At 43.2% G+C, this 18726-nt stretch overlaps 1 protein-coding gene across 1 annotated transcript in view; it reads right to left on the bottom strand.

The window, feature by feature from the left end:
- The window catches only part of SYTL2 (synaptotagmin like 2), a gene marked incomplete at its 5' end in the record, with an annotated part of 61615 nt that extends 44922 nt beyond the window's left edge, over positions 1 to 16693 (bottom strand). Inside the window, 3 exon segments of the mRNA XM_079707698.1 lie at positions 4274 to 4409; positions 6949 to 7100; positions 16593 to 16693. Of these exon segments, the coding sequence (XP_079563824.1) occupies positions 4274 to 4409; positions 6949 to 7100; positions 16593 to 16693 (389 nt within the window).
- Positions 16694 to 18726: the final 2033 nt, after the last annotated feature.

Below are 18726 nucleotides of genomic sequence, written 5' to 3'. Positions count from 1 at the left end.
CAGAAAGGAATTACAGCAGATGAGGCAGTTGTATATCGAATACTGACCACAGGGATGTGAGAAAGGCGGGGGAAAAGGATGGGGAGGGGAAGGGCAGGGAACAAGAGGAGGAACTTATAATGGAGGCAGAATTAAGGCTAATAGAAAAACACATGGCAGGAGGCCTCTGTTCTTGAAACAGATGAGCACAAAGTTGAATCAAGTTATCTAGCGGGCAATGTGAGAAAAGAATCCTGGTCACTGATAGAACTCACAGTAAAAACAGCCAATAGCTCAGGACTAGAAAGCAATGTCTCCTGAGTGTCACTTGAAGAAGCCAGTGAGTGATACGAGGAAGCTTATAGCAGATGCCATGTTCAGTTTTCTCACAGTGTTTTGTATCATCTCCTTTAGTAAATAAATCAGTCACACAATGAGAGGACCTGGGCCAAATGCTGATGGTTGGGGTCTCCATGGAATAGCCATCTTCTCCTGTCATCTTCCTCCTTTCTCCTTCCCACTCACCAAGAACAAAGGACAAGCAGAGCCTCTACATTCTCCTCCCTCTGCTCCCTGGAAATCCAGTTCCTGCGCCTCTAGCCACCAGGCCCACAACTGTCCACACTGTATATCACGTTGTCCCCTCCTGCCCAGAGATGAAACCAGTCTCTCTCTACTAAACTCTATGCAGCTATGGATTTCATGTCTGCTATTCAACCTCATTCTGTGCATACATATCTTATCTCTCATAGTAAACTGGGAGATACTTAAAGAGTATCTTGACCTTCTTTCTATTCCCCACGATGCCTTGTACAGTGCCTGGTACACAACTGGTGAATGACTGAACAACTGAAGGCCAACTGAGCCAGTGCCAGGGAAGGCAGCAGCACACAGGTGCCATGGTTTTTTAAAATATCTGTTGTTTGCCAAATTACAATGAGGCACATTATTTAGGTTTTAAACAAAATGTCTTTGTTCCTGCTATTCAGAAATCAAAAGAGAAGAAGAAATGAGGTATTCAGAGCACACGATCAAACACCAGAAACATACAATATTCACTGGGTTACCTTGTGGTTGGGATTGGCGGGAAATGGGATGAGGGTGAGATACTTGGTTAAGTACAGTTCACAAGTCTGCTTACTAGAAAAAAATAAGAGTCTTATGCCTCACACTGTCTCTGAAACTAAGGAACTAAGATCCCACAAGCCTTGTGGCACAACCAAAAAATTAAAAAATAAATAAAGCAGTTAAAAATAACACCAGACGTACCCTCTTCTGAGGTATTTTTCAGCTTAAATATTAACTGTGTCTGGAATCAGAAGCAAATTTGGCAAGTGTTTTTTTTTTCCCCCGTGTTTTTTGTTGTTGATTTCTCCCTTTGGATTGTTGATTTCTCCCTTTCTCCTTGGCAGCTAATGTTGTGCCCATGCCCAGTACCCAGCGCTGTGCTAACACGTATTACACTCAATGAGCCTTCAACACATCAACAAACACTTGAAGAAATATGGCTCAGGGATTGAGTGAAGCAAATTCAAAAATATGCTATGCCTTTTTTTAAAACCCCAAACACTGGTCCTTTACCACCGTGTGTGCCAATACTACCGTGCTGAAAATCAGTAACCAGAACTAGAGCTGAGATCACTTGGAGTTTTCTTGGCCATTCGAAAGGGAACCTCATTCTCTGCTCCCCTGCTCATCAAACCTCTCTCTGCTTCCCCGTGCTACAGATGCAAACAAAGATGAGTTCCAAAATAACGCAGGTAGCTTCCCAGGCTTGAATACACGCTGAATACCCACAGTGTTTTAACTATTCACAGGCAGAAGCCCACAGAATTGTACCCACAACGGAAGAAGGACTCTTGCCCCAGAGCTTATTAGAAAAACCTCCTTCAGAAGCTCCAATATCCAGTCACTGCTGGCTCACACTCCCCAACCCCTGACTCCTGGCTGACAAAATATTGACATGTATTGAGTCATTCTATTGAAGTTCACTTAGTCTAAAAGTACAGGCCCCAAAATATACTTAACACACCTAGTTCCCAAATGTTAAAGTATAGGTGAAAAACATGCTGGAACCTGATACTGAGTAAAGCAGTAGTTTCTGACATGGAAAGGAGGAATTAAACAACAGCTCCTTCTACAGTTCTGGGTGATGACCACCCATGCCACGTAATGAGCAAGGCACGCTGGATACATCTAACATTTTTATTCCTGCCTTCTCAACCTACCTCATCTATGTTAAAATAACATAATTATAAGGCCACCGGCAAATTGCCAATTTTCTTTCTTCCTGAGAAATGCCAAGTGGTTCCCATACCTCATTTCATTCAGTCTCATAACATCCTGGTGAGGCAGCTTAGTTCTGATGTACGTACAGATGAAACCCGAAAGACTCTTCTGAGGTCACGCGAGAAATGCAGCAAACAATGGAGATGCAAATGTGGACACTATATGCTCTAAGGGCAGTGGCACCTCGGTCCCTTAGGCCCTTAGAGATGAAACGAGTTCCTGGGAGAAGGACAGGAAGTCTGACCCAGATAAAGGAGTACAATGAGCTAAGTTTGCGTCTGACACCCCCAAATCTTCTCTTGTCCTCCTCTTCCCTCAGTCAGTCAGCGCTCTGGTGTCCCCATCAAACCCAGCTCTTAGGAGCTGCTCTCAGTTCCTTGAAGGGGAATCTAAATGCCTGTGTTCTCACTCCCAGAGTTTCTAATATTTAAGGTGTCCTCTTGCTGTATGGAAGGAAGGCAGGCCTTCATCCCATTAGGGAAGTTGCAGGCAGCTGGAACATGGGGAGTCACAAGGAGAAAGAGGTAACGTGTTCTCACATCCCTTCCTGAGCTCCGTGAAATACCTGTATGTATGTGAGAGCCCACACTTCCATTCAGTGAGCAACTGCTATGCGCTATGAACTATGTGTTAGGAATTCTACATGTACTAGCTAATTAGAGTCTCAACAATCCTGCTAGCAAACTATTTCATTCCCATTTTACAGCCGAGGAAACAACGGCCCAAGAAGTTAAGTCACTTCTAGTGCAAGGTCACAGAGTCAATTCACAGCTACTGTTAAGGTGTTTCAACCTCTAGCTGACATGGCCTCTACAGACATAACAGAACATTACAAATCATCCTAAAGGGAAAATAGTGCCGCCTACCACCCAGGACAACAAAGCAAGTCCTCTCCAAAAGGGAAATGGATAAATAATGGGAAACAATAGAAACAGTATTCCATTATCCGTGTGACATAACTTTACTTATATTTGACTCTGAAATGCCAGTTGCTGCCTACAGTATAGACCCTCTCCCTCACCTGTAAATTATGTTGGAAACATCCCTATTCCCCAGGTACCTCAGCCTTGGATCCTGGATCACTGACTGTCCCACCAGCAAATTCACTGACTCCATTCCAGTTGGAGAATCTGAATTGAGTTGTCTTCACTGAGGAAGTAGAGATAAAATGCAACTGCTCTCCCACCAAAGGGTAACAACTATACCGCCAAGGGACAGACACCAATGGGAAGATCCTTAAATACCTAAAAGCAAATCATCATGGTTCCAAAAGGTGTGTGGCAACGTAACCCCATAATCAGCTATATCGCAGGAACCATGTACTGTACAAATGCACGTTTTGATTGGCCAGATGACAAAAATGTATGGAAAACACAAAAAATCAAGACTGAAATACTGAGGACAATCTGCATCCTTAAGAGACATCTATTGAGTGCCTACCATGTGCCAGGTATTCTACATACGTTACCACTAATTCTCACCATAACCTTTCCTATATAGTATGATTCCTATTTATAGTTAGGAAAAGAGATTCAGAGAGATTAAATGACTTGCCCATAGTCAAATGGCTAATAAGTGGCATAGTCAGGATGTGAATTCATGTCTGCCTGGTTCCTGTGCTTGAGCTTCTTCTACTGCACCAAGCTGTTACAATTTGATCATCATTCATCTCTTTCCTGAAATGACTTATTCCCCAACATTCATTTTGGAGTATCTCTTCACTGACTCTACAGAGATATCCTTAGCACAAATAAAAAAACAGCTCTTGTTGGTGCTGGAAGAAATCACCACTTAACATTTTAGTTTTATTTACTATGCAGATCTGTTAGAAATTCTGGAAGCTGAGAAAGAGTACTGTGCAGGCTTTGTCCACATCAGGGCCCAGAATTCTCTCATACATGACCCCTTCCCATGCCCGTGAGACCTGTCTGGCATTTGCACTCATACAGCAGAACCAAGCCACGAATCCCACGTGCAGCAGCTCTCCCCATGAGCTCAGTCTCACCTTGGATTTGCAGGCGCTACATCTTCTTCTGGCTCTTCTCCAACACCGGTTAGCTCTGGGGGGAGGAAAGCATCTTTGTTGACATTATTCACCCAGCTTTCCTTTGCCCTGTTTGCTCTGTCCTTACTCTGCTCAGCTGAAACAGAAAACGATAAAGACAAGAAGGTTATCTATCTCTTACCTCCACGACCTACAACTCTCATATCAGCTCTTATCACTGAAGGCTGGAACCCAAACGTCAGGCCTCCCCTGAGTGCCCAGGCAGTCACTAATGAGTCTGAGCACTTGGGATCAGAATTGCAACTGCAAGAGGAGTCAAAACACAAAGACCTGGGCTTCCCTGGTGGCACAGTGGTTGAGAGTCCGCCTGCCGATGCAGGGGACACGGGTTCGTGCCCCGGTCCAGGAAGATCCCACATGCCGCAGAGCAGCTGGGCCCGTGAGCCATGGCCGCTGAGCCTGCGCGTCTGGAGCCTGTGCTCCGCAACGGGAGAGGCCACAAGTGAGAGGCCCGCGTACCGCAAAAAAAAAAAAAAAAACACAAAGACCTGTATACAAGACCTAGTTATATTACTAAGTTGCTCTGAGGCAGAGGGAAAGTTTTTTGAGCTCTATGAGCCTAATTTTCCTCTTCTTAAAAAGAAGACACTTGTGAAAATTAAAAGAAATCATGCAGGACTTCCCTGGTGGCGCAGTGGTTAAGAATCTGCCTGCCAATGCAGGGGACACGGGTTCGAGCCCTGGTCCGGCAAGATCCCAAGTGCCGCAGAGCAACTAAGCCTGTGCACCACAACCACTGAGCCCGCGTGCCACACTACTGAGCCCATGTGCCACAACTACTGAAGCCCATGCGCCTAGAGCCCGTGCTCCACAATGAAGAGGAGCCCCCGCTCACCACAACTAGAGAAAGCCCGCACTCAGCAACGAAGACCCAACGCAGCCAAAAATAAATAAATAAACAAACAAACAAATAAATAAAAGAAATCATGTAATTAAAAAAAAAATTACATCTGCGAGAGAAGTCAGTAGATTCCCACGTTGTTACCTCCCTACAAGTATAGTCTCCGGAGAGCATGGGTGCACCTTTAAATGTGCAGAGATGACTAAAGCAAAATTCCGACTGCCCTAGGTGATTCTGACCTGAACTGGGGTCAGGACCAAATGTGTATGGCCAGGGGACGCTCAGGACAGGGAGTCCTCACTGGGACAGACACACCATCATTACCAAGTATTTACTGAACAGCTACAATGGGCCCAACTTGAGGCTGGGCTCTGGGACACAAAGGGGAACAAATGCTTCTATTCTGGAATGTCCCTCTCCACTGCCTCCTCCTCCCCCAATCTCTACACATCCAAATTCTATATCTTCCTTAATAGCCAGCTCAGATGCCAGGGCCCCCTTAAAACCTCTGTGATCCCTCTTCAGGAAATAACCTCTTTTGCCTCTGAACACCCAGAACTCTTTACCTGAACCTCTTAGATAATTAGCATCAACTGAGTGATGACTGAGTGCCAGGCATAGTGCTGAGTTGTTTGCATGCATTATCCTATGAGGAGGTAATTATTTTCCAAGTTTACAGATTTGGAAATTGAGGATCAAAGGGTTCAAGAAACTTGCCTAAGGCCACATAGCCAGTAAGTGCCAGGAATACTTTCATCAGTGTTAAGAAGATGAAGCAATATAAGGGCTCCCAATTTCCAAATACTCACATCCACAGGTCTCTTTACACATAAGTCTGTTTTCTTCAGCTGCAAACGGAGTCCACAGTACTAACTTGCACCCTTCAAGATTTCTGAAGGTCTGGGTGGTTTTGGAAATCAAGAGGGCTGTGAGCAATACATAGCACATCATAAGAGGTCAGCCCTCATCTGTAAGGAGCATGGCTCTGAGTCCGAAAGACTGAAATCCCGGAGCTGTCATTTGCCAACTATATGACCTTGGGCAAGTTACTTCACTTCTCTGAGCTTCACATACCCCACATATAGAATGGGGATAATAATACCTACCTTACAAGATTGCTACTACAATTAGAAATAAAAGGGACTAAACGCCTATCATATATTAGATACTGAAGAGGTGACAGCTATTTTCCTTACTGAGTACAGGCTAGAACTAGACAGTGGCTGTTCTTAGGGATAAAGGTTTATACTGGCTAGTGCAGAGTTAATTAGAGACAAGGTACCCGGTTAATATTTGATGAACTCAACAGAATTCTAAAGAAGCCCTCAAAATGCTGTCTTTACAGTCCCTTAAATGATGTACTTTGTTTTTAAAGAAGTACCAGGTGTCAAGGTCATTGAACAGGGAGGCTAATCTCTTCCTGTCACCCTATTCAGGAGAAAAGGTTCTGAATTTTCAGAGTTAAAAGCCAAAGAAAGAGGAGGTGGTAGATCCCTTATAACCCACAATTGTCTAGGCTACTCCAATTCAACATGGCATCTAAAGGGCTTCCCTCATCCTTCTTCACCACAATAAGTCACTTAGCCCTGCCCTCATCCATCCAAACCCAGGGCAAGGAGATTACGACCTAGAGGACTATACATTATGCAAAACACACCCCTAAATGATTTCCTGCTGCAGATTTCAGTGACGATTCTGACACCCTTCCTTTCTCCCAAGGACTCCTTCTCCCAAACAAATGCTGGCTCTAAATGTACTAGTCCAATCAATTCACCTGCTCCCTGGTGCCTCTTCTTTCCCATGGATGCTCTGATGATATCTGCTCCGTGGATTTTGTTTCTGTGCCTTTTTGCCTTGGCTTCATAAAACCATTGGCCACTCATATTCTTCAGCTCCTGGTCATCCTTAATTTTTTCAGGCAAATGTCTACAAAAGAAAAAAAAGCTTTGCTAAGAACCCACAGTAAATAAATGAGTTTATTATGACACTGCATAAAGAAATCTGTAAACATGCAACCAAAATGAAGTTCTCAATATCTTACAAGATCCCACAAACCTCCCAGATGACTAACAAATGCATGCTTTGACTGAAAGGTCAGAGAAGCCAAGGCCAACACTTTTTTAAAATTCAAAGATTTAAGCCATGATCCCCAGATGATGCCTGAAATTTCTCAAGAGCAAATTCACTTTTTGGCTGCAGGCTTGTTGTTCACTGTTCAAATGTAAATACCCCAGAGAAAGATGACATATTAAGCTTCCCTAAGCTTTGGTTTCCTCATCTTTAAAAAGGGGTTAATAATAGTAACCCACCTGATGGGGTTGATATGAGGATTAAATTAGCTAATGTATGCAGACCACCCTCTGCACATGCCTGGCACCTAATAAACACTCAGTGAATAACTGGTGAGGAAGTTATCGCCTCATCAGTTCTTGCCATTTCACTGAAATGAGCTTATCAGAGACTTTCCTGGAAGCTTGTAGGGGACAGTGCATGAGGTCCCTGGTTCTTAATGTTATGAATGAATTGAATTCAACAAGAAATGAATTCAACAAGACTGGCTGGGATCAGGAAAGATCATATTTATATGGGGTGGGGAGTGGAGGCAGACATAAATTCCATTTGTGCAGATACTGCATCTAAGTGTTCCACGTCATTCATGCTCACTGAAAAGTTAAAACCTAAAGAACAAACCAAGTACCACCCTCCTAAAATCTCCCTCATTTACAGTGGAGGGGAAAACACTGTTCTACATGACAAGTCTTATCATCTCTGCATCTCTCTATCCACGTCAATAAAATGAGAATCAAAAAATCTATCTTTTCTTTTTGATAGAGCTGTACTTACGATAAAGTGGAATAAAAGCCTTAAGGTGACTTTGAACTCTTGGAGGGTAATGTGTTACAAAAATCCAAGAGGGTTTTATGATTGTCATTCGAGCCAATACGCACGCTTCCTAAAGCAGCCAATCTAAGTGTGTTAGCCAGAGAACGTGTATGGCAGCCACACCCAAGGTGGTGGCAGGGCTATGTGTGAGGGTTGCACGCAGGCCTGCCTGGGAACAGGGAAGGCAGGAGGGGCAGTTACCTGGGTTCTGGCAAGTACGTCTTCTCTCTCCCACGTGTGCCTGGAGAGACCTTTCCAGCCAGAGTCCCACTCTCTGCTGGAAACTCCTCTCCTCCCCCAGTTACCTAGAAAGAAGTGACCCTGTGCCAAACATGTCCAATCACAATGCTTGGACACACCTTGTTGTGACAGCCCATCACCAAATCCAGACAGGGACAGTGTCTTCATTTCATGGTTCTGAATCACCAGAGAGGTCATGGTTCTTATAAAATGTTTCTAATGGTTTCCCATTGCCTAAATTTTCTGTTTTTTTTATATTTTTACTGGAGTATAGTTGATTTAAAATGTTGTGTTAGTTTCTACTGTACAGCAAAGTGATTCAGTTATAGATACACATATATCCCACACTGGTTATACAGAGTATTGAGTAGAGTTCCCTGTGCCATACAGTAGGTCTTTATTAGTTATCTCTTTTATATAGAGTAGTGTGTATATTTACAGTAGCCAGGACATGGAAGCAATCTAAATGTCCATCAGCAGAGGAATGGATAAAGAAGATGTGGTACATACATACAATGGAATATTACTCAGCCATAAAAAGAACGAAATAGTGTCATTTGCAGCAACATGGATGGACCTAGAGATTGTCATACTGAGTGAAGTAAGTCAGACAGAGAAAAACAAATATCATATGATATCGCTTATATGTGGAACCACTGCCTAGCTTTTCAGCACAGCAAAAAATCCACCCTGAGCTGCTGGTAGAGCTTTTACATTCTCTTCCCCAAAGGACCACATTCAAGTTCAATTCCAGAAAAGAGAAGTCCTTCCAGCTCTCCTTGACTAGACAGTGAGCCCCTAGGGGCAGGGCCTGTACTCAATATAGCTTTGCTTGGTGTCTGGGTGTTTATTCAGTGGGTGTTTATTCAGCGCTTTTGGAGTGAAGGGATATCATATGAGGTCCCTGACCACCTGGCTTCAGGATACCTGTTCAGATTCATTTTCCAGCACTTGCTCCCATGCTCCCCCACGTGCCAGCACACTAGACCTCTTACTGATCTCCACACTGCTCTTACATGACCTCCGTATACATTAAGGGCAGGAAGGTGTGGCAGAAAGACTATGGGCTTTGATGTCTCCTCAAATTAGGTCCAACTCCTAGTTGTGACCCTTCCTAAGTGTGATCTTTGGCAGGTTACTGAACCCCTCTAAGCTTCAGTCTCCTTGTTTATAAAGATAGGGGAAAATAAGACCTACTCTGCAGGACTTCTGGGATGATTAAATGTGATATTTACCTGAAAGTACCTAACAGTGCCCGGATCCTGGTAAGAGACCAATAAATGTGCATTCTCTCCAGATGTCTTTCCCTCACTTCTCTGTCCAGCACATGGCCCCTCATCCCTCAGATCTAGGTAGCACCTCCCCAGGGAAGCCTTCCCTGATCCTTGAGGGCACCGTGTGGCTTGCCCTTCTCCGTGCTCCCACAGCTCCTCCACGACAGCACTCACCACACTGTGTTCCAATGATCTATTTGCACATCTGTCTTACACACTAATCTGTGAACTCTGCAAACTCCTTGAAGGCAAGGACTACCTCATAAACACCTTTGTAACACCAGCATCCAGCACGGAACCTGGCACAGAGCTGATACCCAAAAACTGTTGAGTGAATAAATCAGTTAACAAATAAATGCTCAGCAGCCAACCTAGTCTGAGTAAAGACAAGAGATAGGAGAGATCCTGTCGCTGCTGGGGTTAAGTGAACCACGCTCCATCCCAATGGCAGTGCCTCCTCCTAATGAGGCAGGCCACCTCATCTCTTGGTGGATTAGGGAAAAGCATGATGAAATACGGCATCAGCCACCATCGTGTTGAAGAAGACCACAAACCCTCATAGCATAACAACTCCCAGTTTCTCTTCATGAGATTATTTATTCACTTATCTTTGTTGTTCAACGGAAAGGCACTTTGTAAGGGTCCTTATGCAACTCTTGATCTGCTCCTGCCTAACTGACTGTCTGCAAGTCTCTGATCCCACTAAGCTTTCCGTGCACATGAGCCTGCGCCATGTGAGTCAGGCTTATTGAAGCACATGGCCCTTCATAGTAAAGCTGTTACAGTAAAGAATTGAGGTTGGGTTTCTGGCTCATTTCTTTTAAAGTGTCAAAAGAATAGGAAATTCTTTCAAATTCAGTAAGTGCTATTTATATATCTCTTATCATGATAATCACTACTAGGGTAAATCAATCTCTTTTTCTAGCTTAGTCATTTGGAATATTTTACAGATGAATCCGTATGTATGACATCAAAGCCCAAGTTTTATAAAGGTGTAGACTAAAAAAAGAAATCCGACCATCTAGGTGGTGCTGTCAAAATCTTCTCTGTACCTAGAGAATATTATGCTTAGTGAAATAAGTCAGACAGAGAAAGATAAATTCTGTACGATATCACTTACATGTAGAATCTAAAAAAAATAATACAAATTAATGTACATGCAAAACACAAATAGACTCACAGGCATAGAAAACCAACCGGTGGTTACTAAAGGGGAGAGGGAATGGGGGAGGGGCAAATTAGGGGTACGTGACTAAGAAATATAAAGTACTATGTATAAAATAGATAAGCAACAAGGATATATTGTACAGCAAGGGAATTATAGCCATTATCTTGTAATAACTTTTAATGGAGTATAATCTATAAAAATACTGAAACACAATGCAGTACTAATATAATATGAAACATAATATTGTAAATCAACTATACTTCGATAAAATAATTAAAATAAAAAATAAAATCTTCTCTACCAGCCCATATTGATCTCTTATTTTTCTTGAACTCTAATTGTACCAACCAAATTAGCACTTGATTCTCTCGTTGTTGTACCATTTAGTTGAAGTGGGAAAAAGGTAAGTTTCTTGACACACTTTTTATACCTTACCATCCTCTCCACACGTGCATGTTGTACTTAGTAGAGAGCTAAGGATAGAGAAGATGCTCAATAAACACCCATGGGCTGCTGCTGGGCAGAAGTGAAGGCAGAAGAACACTCAACCCAGAGAAGACACTGTCCAGTTGGTCATCCAGGCAGAACATGCTGGTCACACCCCATTCTTTCAGCTAATACATACAAAGCATGTGTTCGGTACTGGGCCTCACGCATGGCACTTAACATGCATCATCTCATTTAATCCTTACAATTTCACCATGATGTACAAAGAATTCAGTCAATTGCAAAATATGGCCATCTTGCTTTCTCTGTATGGTAAAGGCCATATCTGTTCATTTTTTTGTTCAACAGTTCATTAATTCCCTATCGTATACCAGGCATATGCTTGGAATTGTACATAAAAAATTTAGTCCACAGCCCTAACTGCTAACATCAACTCCTGCGGTGCAGAGAGAGTGTGAGCACTTTCAGAGGAAAGCCAGAAGAGCAGTGGTGCCCTTCATCCTGCGTTCAACATTTTTCCTGCTTGTACTCACATAGCACACCCCGGCTTCTAGCTATTCATCATGATGAAGCAAAGGCCTAACATCACAGGCAGGACCTGGTCGATATTATCTGCTCAGCTGTGCATAATAAGAATCAGCAGACTGGCCAGAGAGGTTGATTGATCCATTCCCAGATTTTTCTTTTTTAACCTTTCAGTATATTCTGGGCAAGATGGTTAGACTATGTGATTTGAAAGTACTCTTAGATGTCTGTTTTGAATGAGAGAATGTTTGTTTTGAATGGACCTTAGATAGTTACAAATGGCCTCACTTTATAGACGAAATGAGGCCCAGAGAGTTTAAGAGGTTTGCCCAAGGTCACACAGAGCTGGGACCAGAAGCCAGCCTGAGTCCTAGCCGACATTCTTTCCACGGCCCCATCATCCTGACTGAGAGCCAAACATGATTTTGATTTCTAAGACGGCTATCACACTTCACTCTTTCGACAAAGGCATTCAACCTTTGATAGAGAATCTGAAAACAAACACGTGAAAATGAAATAAATTGCAAAAGTTCTTTACAGTGGAAAACAAGAAGAAACATGCATCACTTGTGCTGTGGACACACCACAGACACCCACAGTCTGCTGCGAAGCAGCACAGTGTGTGGGAAGCACAGGCTTTGTAGTCAGATAAGCAAGGTTTCAATCTTACAGGGCACTTAACCTCCTCCACTCTATTCCCTCCCCCTTGTTGAGTGGGTTCAGCTACACTGCTGGGCGAATGAAAGGGGAAAATGTGAAGTTCTGTGTACAGTGTCAATCCTGGACACATGTTGGTTCCTTTCCCCTTTGCTTTCACAGAAAATGCCATCAGAGGTCCTAGAAAGCAGTTCTTCAATGATAACTGCCTTTGTTTAAAAGAAAGTAGGTCTTAAGGCAGCAGCTGAGGATCATAAGATGCGGTTGTGGTTGAGATGGTGTCTACTGCAAGAACGCCCATCACCCTAGATGTGGTTGTGTGTTTATGGGATGGTGGACGTGGTGCTGGCGGTGTGCAGACACACAGCGGCAATGATTTCCTGCTGGCAGTGTGATGCAAAGCACAGGAAATACCACCTCTAGAGTGTGTCACTTTCAAACCGTAAGAGACTTAAGTTACATCTACGTATGTATGGTGGTGTTTCTTTAAAAAAGGAGGACAGAGAGGGAGGAGGCAGCGGGGAGAGAGAAAAAGAATCCATCCTGATGTCTGCTTCACTGCTGGTTTGTGAAATGTCTCCAGCTGGTAGTTAGGAAAGCAAGCTGGGTAGTGAGGCATGGTAATAACTGGGCCTAGCACTGTGGTACAGGTAGGGAGGCAGCATGAAAGACAGTGACCTGGAATTGCTTTCTTCTAACAGAACCCCCGAGATACCACAGTAGATATTCCCTTGGGTTCAAATCCACATTCTACTATTAACAGGTTGAGTGATTTGGGAACTGGACGCTTCCCCTGTTTGACACTCATTTTCTCATCCATGAAATCAGGATGGGAGGTAGCATAAAGGATAAATCATCTCCAAAGTGCCCTGAAAGAGCTTGGATGCGAACAAGTCAAAGCACTGGATAAATCAGGAATGGCAAATAGATTTCAATTTAAATCCAACTCTCATCAACAGCCATATTGAAAAGGACTCTGAGGCAGTGTCTGGTCTTAGTGGGCAGCAGTGCTATAATCCATTAGTAATGTCCTCACGGCTACAGGAGGGTTATACTCCAAAGCCCATAATGAATTAGCATTTGAAATAGCAGTCTGAATTTTAGTGGCAGATTTGCCTTTCTAATGATGTTTTGCTTAGGCTAATATTAGAATTATCTAATTTATGTTTCTAAAGCCATATACTAACTTGGAGGAGGACTGGGGCATTGTAAAATGACGTTAGGGAAACAAGGTTGAGATTTTAAATTTGCGATTGATAATCCATTAAATGGTTAAATGGTAAATTCCTTGAGCACTGGGACCATGTTTCAATTACCCTAAAATTCCTTCCATTTGTTCAGAGAAGTTCCCTAGACTTAATGAGTACTCAATTAAATTTCACTGTATTAAATAGTTGAGAGTTTTAGGAGTAATTTCCTTCTAAGGAATCAGACCACTGACCAGAGAATTCTGTCCTTTTTTAGAGGCATAGGTGGAGTGGTGAATAAGGGAATTAAAATGTATCAATCACCTACTATGTGCTAAGAAGATGAAGAATTATCTTACTTAATCCTGACTGTAATTCTTTGAGTTTGGTACTAGGGTCATTCCCAGTCTCTGAGTTGAGTCTCAGGGAGGTCAAGTAACTTGCTGAATGAACCATAGTTGATCAATGGTGAGGACAGGATTCAAATTCACTAAGTTTTGACTCAAGGTCCACGCGAGGGCCCTTACTGTTCTCCTGAAAAAGCAATACCAGTGTGCAACATGGGGCAGAAGGAAAAGCAGCAGACCAAGAGCTTTTCTTACCATGGCTTTGGCACTGACTAGCTGTGTGACCCTGGGAAAGTCACTTCCCCTCTCTGGGCTTTTCCTTCATTATCTGTAAAGTGACTGATATGGACCCAAAAAATCTTTCCAGAGCTGTCAGGCTATCACTCTGATGGAAGAGCTAGAGACAAACAGCTGTGGGATGGTGACAGGGCTGAAAAGCAAAAGCCCATGGAATAGCATTTTCAGAGACCAGAAACCTAGTCATGGTTCCACCAGCCCAGGAGCAGACAGTCTCAGAACCAACCCAGGTTCCGTCAGTCCTAAAGCAAAGGGTGCCAGAGCTCCATTCCTTTTGTGTGGAGCAGGTTACAGACTCTGTCAGTGTCCATAGGCTATGGGCCTCATGCCCATCTGTGCCCCCCGCACACAGTCACTCAGTCCTGGACCTGCCTGTGGCCAAGTCCACATGAGCTGCTTGGTGCCTAATTAGGAAGGCCCCCAGAATGGTAACAGTAAACAGGACTTGACTCACACCAGATTTTCACCACCCCAAGCCTTCTTCCTATCAGTTTACAAAAGCAAGAAACAAGGGCAGCACCAGCAGCAGCTTCCGAGGCATCCTCAGAAACAGTGCATGGAAGGAGAATCTGCAAAGTCCCTGCTACAAACGGACTCACAGCGTTCCTGCTGTGGCTGTAGACTGGCTGGCACTAATGGCTACACACACACCCCTTACAAGGCCCAGTTCCAGGCAGGGCTTTGAATTTTTAAGTATATTTTCAGCAATTACTGTAGATGCCTGAGAAACACCTCCACTCATCTCATACAGAATCACAGAACTACAGGGAAGACCCAGCAGCCTGGAATCTCTGGGGCCAAGTAAATACAGAAGGGAGGGAGAATGAATCTCTCTTCGTAACCTGGCTAGATAGAGGAAACAGAATTACAGACCACACGTAAGGTCTTGTAAGTGGGAGGAATCAAAGATCGCAGCTCGCCAGGATTCAGAGTCCCCACATCCTGAGGCAGGAAGAGGGACAGGACCCGGTGCAATCCCAGCTCCACTGCTTTCTTTCCCTTCCTCTCCATCTTGTCTTCCGAGAGACGAAAGGAATTCCCATTTCCCACTATGCTTGAAAAATCAACTAATATTTTCTCTGTGCTGCCCCCTCCCCTTCTTGCTAAAAGGGGTCTAACAGTCTTCCCAGGATGTCTTGTCTGCTACAGTTTTCTTAGGGAGGGGAGGTGGAGTTAGTGAATGAGTACCTGAGGGCCAGGATTTAGTTCTCACTTCCGACACCTACGGACTACATGAGCTTGGGTGAGTCACCTGACCTGTCTCAAGGTCAATTTCCTCACACATCAAGTGGGTGTAATTACATCCCACCCTGCAACCCCAACTGCACGAGTGTTGTGAGCTCAGAAGAGATAAAAGTCATGTAAGCTCCTTGCAATCTGTTAAGCACTATCGATATATGAATTATTGTTAGTAGCCATAGTCAGACACTCTGGAGTGCTTGAAGTGAATTTCAGCATGTTCTTTTATAAAGCACCCATGTTCAAATTAGGGTCAAAATATGGATAACGAAATATGGGCACAAATAACTCCATTATTCATGATCCTGCTATCCTAAGAAGTAACAACAGGGCTTATGTTCCTTTTGGATAACTCCTAGGTTGGGGATCATGCAGTTAATATGACTAACTCACATTCAGGAAACCTTTCACTGCCTTCAAGGCCCCAGATTACAAAGGCAATGGATGGCAGGGCTTGGACTCAAGCCCACTTCTTCAGCATTCTGACCTCATGCTCCTCCAACCCCGCAAGTGAGTGAAAGTGGCGGGAATGTTGATGTGGAACATTTGGGTTCCTCCCAAAGTGGATAGTGTGTCAAAGTTGCCACTCCTTCTTATGGAACACAAATAAAAAATTGGCTCAGTCAGAACTAATTTCAATTGCTGTTGAAATCAATTCAAACATTTCTGAAGATGTGCAAAAATGTGAGCTACTTCTCAATTTATTTTCTTCTGAAAACTTTAGAAATTAAAAAAATTTTCTAATTTCATACATGATCCATTTTTTAAGTAGATTCAGTTAAAAAAGTGGATATATATGTGTGTGTTTATATCTATCTATCTATCTATATATATATAGAGAGAGAGAGAGAGAGAGAGAGAGGTAGATGTATGTAGGTGTTTGTATACATTATTTCATTTTTAATCCAGTGTTTAATAAGTTAAAGGAGTTTAGTTAGGTTTTTAATCAAGACTATTTCTGGCAGGAGTCCTATGGGATAAATTAAGAGATACGGAGGAGAAAGTTCTGTCCAGGAAATAAACTTAAAATTGGAATCCGTTAAGTCAGGCTCCAAGTCAGAACTACCACTTAAGGTTGAGGAAAGAAAAGTGTCCCATCTTCTTACAGACTGCCCATCCTCCACCCATGCCCGAGGACCCGTCCGGCCTCTTACCTGACTCTCTCCTCTTCAGCCCTCTTCAGGGCAGCATCCCGCTGCAGAACCTTCATGATGGCCTCTTGCTCCTCCTCTGTCAGGAAGCTTAAGTCGATCATTTTGAAACGTGTACACAAAAATGACAGTAACAAATATGGCTTAAAATTCTCAAAGCTAAACAACAGTTACTGTAGCCCAGATGATTAGAAGATGCAAAAACGAAATGAAACGATATCTTGTTCAGTTCTTCAGCAAAAGTCTTCTATTGGCTAGGCAAAACTTTTAGGTGGCTGATAGCAAAATCCTCAGCGCCCTTTCCCTCAAGGAAGCAGTGGTCTGTGGGATGATGTCAAGAAGAGGCTCTCGGGATGCTGCATTCCTTGCCAGACAGGTCACTTGTACCTAAAGCGGCATTCCTGCTCACGCCCCCTCTCCTGGACCAGTCTGAGCACAGTATATTCTCCTACCGTCCAACGTCAACTTGATGAGAGGCAACAGCATCTGAGCATCACCTACCTGCAGAATCGTGAGATAGTAAACACCACACAGTGAGAGGCAGTTCCTATAAGCATTGCTCATTATTTTAGGATTTAAAACACGTCTGGGGGGAGAAAACTGACCATGTGAGATGGTGTCTGAGATCAGGGAAACCAGTTCTGCCAGCTTCTTGAGCAAATAGAAAATGGGTCATGAAACATGCTTCAACTCAATTCCAGACCGCCAAGATGGAGAGCGCACAAAAACGCCTGTCAATGTTTAACCATCCACAGAGAGAAGAGATGGTTTCAAAAGGAAGTGGTTCTCTCCGAAAACTCATGGGACGCTAGGCTAAAAGGTCACACTAAAGGTCAGGAAGACCAGGGAGACCTTATTCCAGTTGTCAAGTGATTACCGGTAGGAAACTAGAAATAAAAATTCAAAAATGCTCACTTCTTCTTGCATAGGGACATTCCACTAGAGTATATCTGTGCTCCGTAATGACAAGAGAATTAGTATTAGGTAGAGGTAATCTGCACAACAATGGGAATTGTTATACTCCACTTAGTCCCACCTCTAACTTTTGCTGGATCTGGAGGCAACTCACCTAGCTTGTCTCCCTTCATTTCCAAGGAGAAAGAACACTTACTGGTGTTGTGTATATAATCTGGGGGAATGGAAGAGGCAGAATTTCAAAACTCCTCAACATTCAAAGTGAGTATTTTTGTGTAGAACCATGGGCAAGAATCGTATTTTCTTTGAGGCATTTTAAACCCATGAGCAGTGAGAAGAGGAGACCTACAGAATGCCACAGCCAGGTGGAACTTCAGAGATTACTCCAGGATCGGGGCCCTTTAATAAGCACAGTACTGCATACACAGTAGACACTAAAAAACATGGGTTTAGTAAATTTTAAAGCAGCCCTACTTAAGAAAATACAGTGTGTACACTAGTAATTTTTATGAATAAATTCTTTGCTCTTTGGCAAAACAGAATTACTAAGAAGTACTCGCACCACTACTTGCTAACTACAAACTATTAGGTAAGTTACCTAACCACTCTGAGGCTCAGGTTTCTCATTAGGACATCCCTCGAAGGTTGTCAGGATTAAATGAAATAATGAATATAAAAGAGCGCATATCTTGCATCCTGTACCAAAAATAGCTAAAAATATATTCTAGCTTCCTTTCTGAGTTCACACTTTTGTCCCATCCAGCTGGTAAGAGTGTACTGGTTACATAATTTCCTTTTCTCTTTTGTATCTTTCTGATCTCCCCCATGAAGCTTGGACTTCATAGGCAGGTACTCAGGTGACCTTTATTTTATCTTCCTGTAGCTCTTTGCATATTGCCCACAGTGATGACTCAAATAAATATTAAGACAACACTTCACACTTATTTTTTTTAATTTGCATGCACTTGCATATGTTACTGCCTGCTTGTTTGTCTTGAAAAACAACTCATCCTTCAAGATGAAAGTCACCACCTCCAGGAAGCCTTCCCTCACTCCCATAGCCAGAGTTAAATGCTGTAGTAGATTCGATAATTCCTAACTCTTCCCTTCCTCCCTGAAACAGAACTATAAAATCATGTTGCCACTACAGTAAGCAGAGTATTCATCCCTATCTTTCTGGTGGTGGGATTGGCCTGTGACTTACTTTGGCCAATGGAATGTT

The sequence above is a fragment of the Hyperoodon ampullatus genome (assembly GCF_949752795.1).
Source record: "Hyperoodon ampullatus genome assembly, chromosome: 7".
NCBI classification, from domain to species: Eukaryota; Metazoa; Chordata; class Mammalia; order Artiodactyla; family Ziphiidae; genus Hyperoodon; species Hyperoodon ampullatus.
This window is presented reverse-complemented; position numbering and strand designations above follow the sequence as displayed.